Genomic DNA, 12,713 nt, shown 5'->3' with positions numbered 1-12,713 from the left:
CCTTTCCTCTATAATTTAGAATTATTTGATTTGTTTTATATTCAAAATGGTGAAGTAATTGTTGTCAGTTTAGTCTGGTAGGTAACATATCTGTCTGACTTTTCGTAATGAAGCATTTACATGTGGTCACCTAAAATTCTCTTGTTCTAATCCAAAAATGCAAGACTGTAGCTAGATCTACCCCACTCCACTGGTAACAGTAGCAGCTACCAACAGGCTGAAGGAATTGGGAAGGGAAAGTTCACAGACGCCTTGCAGACCTATTTAGGCTGGCCCCAAACCTCTAAAAATAATGAGAACATGTCGTACAGATATAAATAAACATGAACAATGGCATTTAAGTTCCAACCCAGAAACTTCTACTTGACCACTCTCTTCACTTTAGGGGATGTCTTAATATCTGTACTATCTAAACAGATACCAGCTTTTACTCTGAGAATATTTTAGTCCTATGATTTAGGTAGTGAATTTATGTTTAGTCTCAGGAATGGTTTTTATAAACTGGGATGGATAGATCCAAATAGAGTCACACATTAGTGAATGAGATCACTCTTCACTATTTATCTCATGATAGAATTGAACAATTTGAGTGGATTTCTTAGATTAACTAGTATAAATTTTTAAGATCAAGAGCTATGGGTTCAAGTATTACCTTCCTGACACCCATGAGCTGATATTCTAAGACTTATTCTACTGTAAAAATAAAGTACATGGGTGCATATCCCTACATATGTGCATAACGCAAAGGGGGGTAAATTATGAACAAATGTCCTTAATCATTATTTCACTAGAGGGCTCACTTTCCTTATAGAAAGTGTTCTTGGATTCCATTAAAAAAAAAAAAGCCCAGAGATTGGGAAAACGATATCCTCTCAAAAGATAAGACTGCTTCTTTTAAGATTGACAAACTCTTTAAAGGCAATTCATTCCTGTAAACCAGAGGAAAACACAGATGACCAATGATATCAGACTGCCATAGAAAAATTACATATGAGAATTTCTTGATCATCAGTTTCTCCAAACTTCCAAAGTTTTTTTTGTTTTTGTTTTTGTTTTTTTAATTTTCTGTTAGGTAACAGAAGACCTTGAATTGAAGTGAATTGAAGCCAAGAAGCAAATTAGGGGACTCAGTAAATGGGACCCAAAACCACAGCTAACACATGAATTCTACTCCTACTTTTAAGATTTGCTCCCAAACACCATTTGTGGTCTGTTCCCAGGGCCTCAGAAGATGGGGACCCCTACGTGCGGCCAGAGGATGAGAACTATGAAAATGACTCAGTCCGGCAGCTGGAGAACGAGCTCAAGATGGAGGAGTATCTGAAACAGAAGCTGCAGGATGAAGCCTACCAGGTATGGGGAGCCAGGCCTCACCCCCGGCCCCCAGCCCCCCACCCCTTGGTAGCTGGGTCTTTTACATTACTCAGAAAATCCATGCCTTCTCCTTTCTTCTACCCTCCCTCTCCAAAATATTCTGATTGCATTCCTTACTCCACATATTCTAGACAGTTGTAAAAATTGTAAATACTTCTTAGAGCTATGCCTCTCACCATGAATTCTTAGAAATTCTGATCTGGTAAGTGAAAAAGACAGTGTCCCTTTAGGGGAAACATGGTGACTAACAATCTATACTCTTCCAAGTTCAGTGGGAAAGATACGTTTTCTCATAGATAAAAAATAAATAAATAAAAATAAATTTTAGAAAAAATACAGAGAACAAGGCCCAAGGAAACTGAATAAGTATAAATATATCTCTTCCCTTGAATCATTTTGTCCTCATCCTCCTTCGCTGCCCACCTCATGTCAAAATAAATAAGTAGGAGAGTATCAAATCTCACCAAGAAAGGTAGGAAGAACTGTAAGCCCCGTGTTCAGCAGGGTATGGATGGACAGATTTTCATATATACTGGAGTGTATTATTAATCCAGCTGAGAATTCACCAAACATAACACATGCAACTGGGAATAAGAGTAATTAGTAAGTCATCCTAAAGGGGATGCATTTTCCCCATGGAGATTTTTCTACTGCCCTGTTGGTCTTGCTTGTATGTTTCTCTTCCCTGTAATTCACAGGTGTTTTCCTGAGGTTCTGGGAGCTCAGGGATGTTTGCCTGGTTGAGACCTACTGCCCCACCCCTCAGGCCCCATGGGATATTTCTTCATGTCGGGCTTTCTGTCCAATGACCAGACAAGCTTCCTCCACATTCTTAGATGAGCAGTGGCCCTCTCTTACTTCATTAGTGAAGGAAAGAGAAGTAGAGTGAATACATTACCTCTACTTCTCATATGTGTACGGATGGTTTTGAAATATTTTCCCAAGAAGAATGTAGCAAGAAAGAAACTGAAGCCTACCAACCCCACCCCAACAATATAAAACAAAAGTTTTGCCTCTTTGGAATGTTCCATTAGCCTTTTCGGTTTAACAACCATATTTCAGAAGCAACTAAAATGTTGGCCTCGTCATACCCCACCCCCACCCCCCAAAAAAGAAAAAAAATCAGTGACTATATATGTAAAGCCATGCTTCAACACTGCAGAAACGGTCAGAGTTGCCGGAAGTGGAGAACCATGGAGAATGCTCTTATTTTGCCACTTCTGTGGCCTGTCCACAGAAGGAAATTAGCCTGGATGAAGCTGCCAGGGTGTCTCTGGGAACTCTAAGGGATGGCATTCCGACATGCATTTCGTTTGGCTCTGCTGCCTAGAGGGGGAGAGAGATGTGGTGAAATAATCAATGTTCTGGTTCATGCTGTTAGGGGCTCCTGTTAGGCCTCCCTCTTCGAGCCCATATCGGTTTCTGGATGTTGGTGACAACAGTAACTGAAGTTCTAGATTTTTTTTTTTAAAGGGAAACCGTCATTTCATATAAAATATTAGATTTGTATTTATTTTAATGAATTAGGAATTTAACCTTATAGGAGTAAAATGAAGGTAAATTCTATTAATAGCTTAAGATGCAACTGGAGTTTTTGCCGTCTCTGGTTCATCTTAAGCTCTTTCCCTCCTTTCCTTTCCATGCCCGGTGACTTCAAGGGAAAGGTAAAGACAAGGTGTAGGAGACCGTAGTAAGCCTGTGTGTCCACACTCAAGGCATATGCCCTAGAGAATGTTGAAGTGACTTTCCTTGCGTACTCTGTGAGCGTATGGTTGCTTGATGGGTCAGAATGCTGTTTTCATTCATCAGACTCTCTCGCTCTCTGTCCTTCTGCATGGCTTCCAACCAAATAATTCACGAGCTTGACTGCATCACAGACTTGACATGTCACCTTTCTTGTTTGTGTCCTTTGTCACCCACAGGTCAGCTTGCAAGGTTGAATACAATATCCTTTTATCACTCTCCTCTCAAGTAAGTACCGTCTTATTTAGGAGGAAACGTGCCCACTGTACACTGAATTCTGATAACTAGTAACCTAAATTCACAATCACTCTCTCTTAGGTGTTTCTGTGTTCTATGCGATAAATACCCTCCTTCCCTCCTGATATCAAAGAATCATCCTGGCCTATGGAGCATTTCATTATAACCCAGTGGAGATTTGGCAGACAACCTCGGGAATTGACTTTTTACTCTATTAATTAGGAAAATTGGCATAGAAATTTCTGTAATGCCAGAGACGCCCCAGAAATCCTCCGGGGCTATGGCGCCTCATCACCAGTCTCTAACAGCACCTGAGTTTGCAGCCTCTCTATCACCTGAGAAGGAAAAGTCCAGGCATGCTCAGCACATCCAGGGATGGGCCAGCCTCAGAGGCATGCTGTATTCAGGACCCAGAGATCAAAGTGTGCACCTCAACGAGCGAAGGCAAAACCGTGTATTATTAAAGAAAACAAAAGAAGCAAAACAGAGAGGACAACTTCTGCAGCCTTATATTTTTGGAATAGCTGATTCAAATTCTTTGTGGAATTCAGCAAGATACAGCTTAATTTAAAATATCATTTACGTGGCATGTGATTCCCCACCCCCAGGGACCTACCAACATACATGGAAAATCCTTAGTCATGTGTTTAATGTAGAGAGAATAGCACTTGACTGGCAGGACCACCCTGGAGGGTAGCAGTCTAGAGCTCAGACGCTGGACTCTGGCAGACCTAATTTCAAATAGGAGTTCCACCAAATCGTGGTCGCATAACCCTGACAAATGATTAAACCCCTATGAACTTCTGTTCCCTCTGCACAACATCTATCATAATACTTACCTCATAGTGGAGTTGTCCTCACTGGGATGTAGTTTATAAAGAGCTTAGCATGGTGGCAAACACACCATAATTTATGATGAGCCCACACATACATACCTGGCACTGTGCTCAGTGCTTTGCAAGTGATTCAATCCTGGGGAGCTGCTAGAGTTATTATGTAAGTGTATGGGGAGCCCTACCCCCACCCCCCAGGACTCAGAACTAGCTTGCTCTCTGTATTTTTATAGATAAAGCTAAGGACTCAGCTATGTGTAATGATTTTATACACTTTTGGCTACACTGTCTCTTAAGTCTAGATGGTGTCTCTGGCTCCGGCTGATGGCCATTTGGCTGTCCCCCATTACGGTTCCGAGTAAATACACCTCTCCGAGTCTCTGGCCGTAGGGGCCCAAGGACTTGTATCTCCTTCAGTGATACAGTCTTTCCCAACCATGGACTCCCAGAAGTCTATAGTACAGCTGGTAGTAAAGTCAGCTCGCTGCTAAATTTAAAAAGGGATCTATTTCTCTTAAATGACAAATCAAGTTGCAAAGAAAACATCCTCGCTCATGCATTGCTGACCTCCTGTCTCAGTCCCCGGGTTAGGATTAAGCAAGCAGAAATCATGGCATAACTGCTGTTATGAAATATACTTTACAAGCTCTGAAGCCCTTTTGGTGTGAAAAGAAGGATGTGACTGTATTCTAGTCTCCCTTGCATTTGAGAATGCCACAGCACATGCTCTCCTGAGTCATCATGACCACAGTGGAAACAAGTCCCAGGAGCTGTTTCTGAAAACATCTACTCCCGTTATAACAACTCTAGTCCCAAAGGAGCAAGCCTCTCCTTTCACAGCATTTTCTTTCTCTTCAGGCCAGCAACTGGATCATTTTTATTCTGCACATTATTTAACCATCAGTCACTAGTTCTTAGAAAAATATTTTCTTAAACAAACTAATGAAATGTCCTTGACATAAACTCAGATAAGAAGTGGCATTTGGTTCTTCTACATAAAAGCCAAAGATTTCAGTGCTCTAAAGTTCTTCGGCCACTGTTTTCAACTTTTGTTGTCAATTTGACAGTGGAAAATTGAAACCTTTGTGGCCTCTGCCATTTACTACATCATGTACCTACCGAGCTGGTGTTCCACGGGACTCTACATGTGAACTAGCCTGTCATGAAATCAGCAACTTAGGCAAAATGTATTTAAAACTTTACGCATCAATCCAGAAGCCAGTGGCTTTTCATCTTTTCAGCTAGTTCTATCTTAGTATAATTTTTCTCGATGTAGCCGAGAAATAGAGCTGAAATCTTGGAACAGTTTATGCTGTTGAAATCGATTTGTTTGGGTTTTCTGACCCAAACAAGACCAGAAATTGCCCCAAAGCCATGCATCTCTTATCCAAGGGTCCGGAAGCCAACTTCATCGCTGCAAGTCAATTAGGTGTCCACCAGGGCAGAGGGTGGGACCCCAGAGAAATAGAAGACCCACTCTCTGCTCAGAAAGAGCTATTTGAAGATAAGTATGCACTCATTGATACTAACAGGAGTGAACAGAGTAAAACCTTGCCTCTCAACTAGCCTCTTTGGAAGAAATGCAGTCTATGTAATATTTAACCCTCAACTTAAGAATCCACCAAAACTCCATTTGGCAGACTCAAATCTTGGATTCGTCCCTTTTCCATCCCTCTCCCCACACAGTACACCACTCTCCTCAGCCAGCCACATCCTAACTTCAGAAATGGGGGGCTTGGACAATCGAAAGTGGATTTTTTTTTTTTCCTAATTACCATGGCATTTCGATGGTAGGTTAGTGGTCTCATCTGCTTGTCAGGTGAGGGCAGCACAAACATTTCTGTTTGTGTTGCTTTAACCCTCCAGATGCCTCAGGTACCCATTCATTAAGCAAGGGACCCAGCGCAGAGGATGCCCATCTTCTCTTTCAGAAAGAGCAATAGCATACCGTGTCCCAGGACATTTGCTCCCTATTGTCAGAGGAAGGGAGGAGAGAGAGAGTGTGAATATATGTGTGTCGGGGGGCTGGGGGAAATCCTAAGCTTCGAAACCCTAATTTAGAGAACAGTTTTCATCTTTAAAAAAAAAAAAACTACACATTCCTTATTCCCAGGCAAGCTATAGTCAGACAGATGATGAAGGTAACACGCAAGCTGGTGATGAAGGAGAGCCCCGCACCCACCCCCGCAGAAGAGAAGACACCGGCCCAGGAGCAGCCTCAGCGCCCAGAGGTGCCGCCCCGCACAGCAGCTCCTGACAGACCCCCACCCTTAGAGACGCGTTCTGCCGACAATAGTGCAGTTGACTTTTCGTTCTAAGATTCGTAGTTCATAGGTGTGTGTTTTGAGAAGGAAAAAAAGAAAAGACTTCTGACTCCTGTTCAAAGCTAACTTATCAGCTGCATCTTCTGCAACATGGCTCATCCCTGATTAGAAACAAAAACAGCAACCACCACCACACACACACAGGAAAAGGAAGACCCACAGGCTGAAAACCCACGCTGCTCGTACTCACGATGGCAGTGTTAACAAGCATTTTAAGCCTTTGCACATGATATTGAACCTGTTCCGTTTACAATGACAATATTAATACTGTTTGTAGCTAGACGTTTTGATTTCTGAATTCTTTGAGATTTTAGCGAACCAGTTTATTATACACTGTACATTTTTTTTCCACAGCAATTGGAAAAAAACAACCACTTGCAATTACTCACTCACCCCGAAGGATTTGGTACCTGAGTGTACTGACTCAGAGCCCGGAAGCCAAGACGGGGCCTTGGCCTGCACTGTCCGCATTTGTCTCTAAGTCTCTGTGAGCAGTGACTTGAACCAATCACACCAGGATAATCCAGCCTTTGGGGCTTCTTTCTAACTTGGGGTTGTTTTCTTTCAAGATACTCTAACAAATCAGCCATAGAATTTAGTGTAAATATTTTTTCCAAATAGATATCATATTCAAAAAGAAAAAAAAAAAGGCAACATTCAAATGATATAGAATCTAGTTTTTAAAATCAGCACAGATCTTCTTAAAAACTGTGAACTATGTTTTGAAATACTCGTTGCTAAAGCTGTTTATAAACCACAGGTGCCATAAGATCCCCAAACGGACTCAAGTTATCTCTGCTCTTCCATGGGCGCGTCCCTCTCGTTTTAGCTTTAGGGAGCATGTCTAACCACACCGCTCGTCCACAGCTTCCCCTATCAGGTTGTCTGGAGGCCTTCAGCTTTAAATGTACAGGCTTAAAGTGTGCTTGCAAACAGTCCCTCTCCTTTTATTTCTGAATGTTTATTGCCTTAGCTGGCTACCTGGTGTTCTGCATGCAGCCTTCTGTGGTCATGGGAGAGGAAACGGGCTCTTCTAAGTGGCATTGGGATTTTGCACTCAGCGAAAAGCTGATGTGCAAAAGCACGGTCGAAGAAGGAAGAATGAAAGCCTCTGTGGATGGTCCTTTATGAGGGCCCTTGTCGGGTAGCATTAAAGACCTCCCTTAGGGAGTCTGGGGAAATGAAAACATAATCTACTTGGTGCAAGACTGGATGAAATAAAAATCCGGCAACATATTGAATATGTTATACTTAAATTGGCAGCTTCTCTGGAATTCCTATCTCCTTTAAAAGAAAGGCGAGAACGTCATTTTAGAACAGTGGCCCTCAAAGCGTGTGTCCTGGACCAGCAGCATCAGCATCACTTTGCAAATCTATTTAGAAATGCAAATTCTTAAACCCCAACCCGGGCCTGCTGAATCAGAAACTCTGGGGATTGGGCCCAGCCATCTGTGCTTTAATAGGCCCTCCAGGTGATTCCTGATGCATGCTAAAGGTTGAGAACCACGGCTTTGGAATAAAGTTGCATGTAAAATCTCTAAAAAGGCCTTATTCAGAATAAGCAAGAAAGGCTCTGAGTCAAGCTCAAAGCTTCAGCAATTCGATTTTGCTTCCGGGGCTGGCAGAAACCTTCTCCCACCCCCACATAGTTGGTGGTTGGTGTGTGCCCAGCTGAGAACAGACATCCTGACACCTTCCAGGTCCCTCTCCAGAGGGCTCTGAGTTGGTCGTGTCTCTGCATCTGGTCAGAAACCATGTCCTTGGCTGCCCTTTGGAACAAAATCACTTGCCTCGGGGATAGCAAAGCTCTCAGTTGGCATTAGTAAGAAGCCCATTCTGTCCGTTGATGTGCTTCTTCATACTTCCCCAGAGAAGCAGCCTGACAAATGTCCCTGAGAACAGGCTGACACCAAAGGGCACAACTGCACAGTTCTCAGATTGCTTTGCACAGATGGATTTGATTATGAGTTTTGTTGGTTTATCTTAATGTTCATCTCCTTTCCACTGCCCATCATCTGTGAAACCATACCTCTCTAGATGGGGCAGGTGGCCCTCGTGCCTCATACTCAGTACTTAAAACCACTCCATGCCAGCTACCTACATTGCTGTCAGCTCTAACTCATAGCCAGGTAGTTCTGGAACTCGGAACTCGGATCCTGCAAGTGGCATTCAGCCCCTGACTGGACTGAGCTGACATCTGTTGTCACTCTGTCTCTGCATCAGAACGCTTGTCTAAGGTTTGAACCGTTTTGCTGATAACTGTCCCCCTTGTCATAGCTTTCATTGCCAACTCCATGACATGGTTGTCGATAGCATGGTACAAGCCATTGCAAGGACTCCGGAAAGTGCCGCCAGTGACCAGTTCCTGACTAACCAGCCACCTTTTCTTTCCCTTAGCTCCACGTCAGCACTGAGACCAGACTCAAGCACCCCTGTCCTGTAACCGAGACAAAATGGCGTGTATTGTTTTGGGGTTTTGTGGTTTTGGGGGGGTTTCTTTCCTTGGCTCTCCAGATTTACTTTTGGGACCTGTTCTAAGTGCAAACCCAGCAGGTTTCACCTGTCCTATCCAGGAGATACAGTTACATCTTGCGGGGATTATTTCTTTCTTGTTCCACAATAAATTGCACATCCACCTCCATCACAGATGATGGCCTATTAATGAGCACTGGTCTAACACAGCCAACCTCCCCTATGGCGCCATGTGGAGGGAGGGAGGGAGAGAGGGAGGAGGGCAAAACCTACTGTATGAGATTCAGGAATCAGTTGCGGTTGGTCAGGACGCAAGTCGGGGTAAGTTCGGTTGGTCAGAGGGAGATGTGCTGGAGATTGTGAAAAATGGATTCTCGAGTGATCTCTATAAGGCAGGGAAGGTTCATTTGTAAGTAGTAATGTGAACTGAATTGCATAAGAGTGTGGCCTTTGTTGTGATATACTATGTATTTTCTTATATGCATGAGCCAAACTGTCGCATCATAATTTAGCACTGATGTCTGCTTTTATTTTGATCATCTTTGTCCACCCTTATTAGTTCTTTGCTGTTAACTGTAGAGAGACCTTGTAAATACGGCACCTTTGGTTGCTGCAATCACCTTGGTTTGAGTCCACGCAAGGAGCCACAAACAAGAACTCCACTGTGTCCTCAGAAGAAAGGGCCTTTTTACTTTTGAACCAAAAAGAGAAAAAAAATCAGAAATGTTCCATCTTGAGGCTAATTAACTATAAGACGTTTTTAATTATGACTACTGTCATTTGACACCAATTGAAATAACCAATTCAGAGACACTAAAGATTTCACAATATTCATTGGTATTGTAACAAAACTACTATTGTATGGGTTGTTTTTTTTTTTTTTTTGTATTGCTGTTAAGTATTGTTTTGTGTGTGTGTGTGTGTGTGCTGGAACCTCCTGGGGACATGTTATATTTTGAAGTGATTAAACTATTTAATTGTGTGTCTATATTTTGGAATGGAATTATTTCTTCATTAAAAAATGTTTTTAAAAACACTATATCTGTGTATTTTATTCCTTTCTTTCAATGAATCTTTCTTGATGCCACATGGAGTTAATCTGTTCAAAGGAGAAAGACAAGTCAGCACTTGCAGCAAGAAGCAGGACCCGTCGGTTGGGTCTTAAACAACTGGAGCAAAATATCTCACTTTTCCCTGCCTTTGGAAGAGTTCACATATTTAATGCTTGCTTTATATCTGACACTGTTATAAGCACTTTATGTCACTTGACTCGATCCTTTGAATCGCAGCATCTAGCCAGGTACTTGGCAATTATGAGCTCCACAATTATGTGTCAAATGAATGAATAAATGAATTAGTAGCTTTTGTTTTGTTTGCACTAGAGCTAGTGAGAAAGGAGAATCAGCACACCCTGGAGGTCGATGTGTTGATAGCAACAGGAATCAAATTATGAGTTCCAAAGAGTGGACAAAAACTCAGAGTCCACAGAGGCAATCACTCCCTACCTTCTCATTTCTCTTCCAAGAACCTCTGGATTCCCATGCGATGTTGGGATGTGTTTTGTTTGCTCAAGGAGCCAATTCCTTGGCGGAACCAATAGCAGAATCTGTGAGTCTGGCTCCAACACTTCATGAATGGCATTTTTGGGAACTCCGACTTGGAATGGTGCTGAAAGTCTGTGCTCACAGAGTCTGGGGTTGATTTACAGTTCATGAAAATGCTATAAACACTCAAGAGGCACTACAGAAAGAAACCAAGAGACTCTGCTATACATCAACGCAGGGGCAAATCCTGACCTGATATGACCACTAGTGGGAGCTCGGACACCCCCGTCGACCCCCGTCCCGTTTGGAGGTGAGCAACAAAGGCATGTCTATGGGTGTCTGTCCCAAGTCTCTCTCAGCTGCCTCTCAGTGCCTCATCCCCTCATCTCCTAGGGACCACATTTAACTCTGATCTCCACCTCAGTATTCCTAAATGTATCTAATTGCCAAAGTCACCTGAAGAATTGATTAATCTGAATTAGCAAGTCCAGAGTGGAGCCAGGGAATCTGTACTTTTAACAAGTGCCTCAGGTAATACAGTCCGACAGATTTTAAGAACTGCTATCCTCTTGCTACTCAAAATGTGGTCCAAGGACCAACAGCATTGGCATCACCTGGGAGCTAGTTACAAATGCAAAATCTTGGGCTCCCAACCGGACCTACTGAATTAGAGTTAGCATTTCATCGTTTTCCAGGGAATCTGTGTGCACCTTAAAATTCAGGAGGTGCTGACCTGAAGTCCAGCTTTAATCCTAGCCTTCCAGGATGAGGTTCAGTTGGGTCCTCCTTAAACTAAGCTAGTGCAGTGCTTCTCGAACTTACAGAGTTTTGATTTAGTAAGTTGATGATGCTAATACTGATCTGAGGACTACACTTTGAGGTGCAAGGCTATGGAATTCTTTTAAATAAGGTTAATTCTAGGGAACTTGTTACTGGTAAGTCAGATTTGTGGATTTCTATGCATAGCAGGAAAGATACTCAAGTTTAAGGGCTTGAACATAATGGCAGCTCAGTTGGTTGGAGCCGCTCAGGTAACACCACAGCAGTTAAACTATACTGTGGACGCAGCTGAATTTAAGGATTCTGTCAAAGAATAATCTTTCACTCCAAGGATGGAAATACAAAGAATCACCCGGGAGTAGGACTCGGTGGTCCTACTGGCCCCAAAAGGGCAGATTTGCAAAGTTGGGATAAGGCCAAGCGTGGTGAGAAGAAACTGGCAACATTTCGGATTCATCATCCCAACAGAGCACATTAGCTCCTGAGACACCCGACCCCCAGGAAAAGGTTCTCTGGGCACCTTGGAAACCTAGAAGTCTGCCATCTGGGACTCTGATGCCATGGACTACGCTGGGACACTATGTTGTGATGGAGTCACCCCCACTTTTGAGAGTCCAAAGATACATAAACAAGGATGTTCATGCAGCCTTGTCTATAGTACTAGAAAGAGCACACATGGACACTAATAAAGGAACACTTAAACTACTTATGGCATGATATGCTAGGCTGGAATACTAAGAAGCCATAAAAAATGATGATAAAGAAATGTATTTCTCATCATGGAAGATATCTGCATGAGTCAAGCAAAAAATGAGATTGTAAAAGAGTGTAAGAGTGACCCCAGTTTGATGAATATTTGAGTGCTTGTGTATAGAAAAATATACACCAAAATGGTGATGATGTAAATCATGGAATTGTGGATGATGTTTTTATTTCTTTCGTCATGTTATTCCAACTTTGCCAGGTTTCATGACATAAATAGAGTAAATGGGAGAATGGGTAGATGGATAAGAAACACCAGGGTGGGACAGTTTCTTTGATGCTGTAATGAGGCTACTTGAGTTGGCCAATATCTTTGAAGGGCACGTCTAACAATGTGAACTTTCTGTGCCTTCAGTAAACGGAGGATTCTCTTTTTGCCTGAAGAGATGCTCAATAACATTAGTGTGCCACAGAGCATTGGAATATATGTGTATGCTTGCTTTATTTTAAAGAAAACCTAATAAAAATATCAGGGGCTTCTGAGTCAGGTTAAGTAATGACAATACTTCATTCTCCTCACAATGTTAACTGGTTCGGTAATAGCACGTGAACCAGGAATGCAGGCCGTGCATATTCTCCATCTCTGCTTCTGCTGTCTCATGTGTAAATGGCTTTTCCTAAGGAGGAGGGCCACTAAGGATAAG

General features: G+C 42.6%; 1 protein-coding gene across 17 annotated transcripts in view; it reads left to right on the top strand.

Moving 5' to 3' along the window:
• The window catches only part of DTNA (dystrobrevin alpha), a 344,311-nt gene extending 332,098 nt beyond the window's left edge, over positions 1–12,213 (top strand). For 14 of the 17 annotated variants that reach the window (XM_032421478.1, XM_032421475.1, XM_032421479.1 and 11 more), the window contains 3 exons: positions 1,221–1,353; positions 3,297–3,345; positions 3,436–12,213. In XM_032421478.1, coding sequence (XP_032277369.1) covers positions 1,221–1,353; positions 3,297–3,314 — 151 coding nt within the window. In that variant the 3' untranslated portion in view covers positions 3,315–3,345; positions 3,436–12,213. The remainder of the gene's footprint in view (positions 1–1,220; positions 1,354–3,296; positions 3,346–3,435) is intronic. The other 3 variants (XM_032421474.1, XM_032421473.1, XM_032421469.1) reach the window with 3 other exon arrangements.
• Positions 12,214–12,713: the final 500 nt, after the last annotated feature.

This window comes from Phoca vitulina, unplaced genomic scaffold, assembly GCF_004348235.1.
Source record: "Phoca vitulina isolate PV1807 unplaced genomic scaffold, GSC_HSeal_1.0 scaffold24, whole genome shotgun sequence".
NCBI classification, from domain to species: Eukaryota; Metazoa; Chordata; class Mammalia; order Carnivora; family Phocidae; genus Phoca; species Phoca vitulina.
Note: the sequence above shows the minus strand (reverse complement) of the source record. Positions and strands in the feature narration are given on the sequence as shown.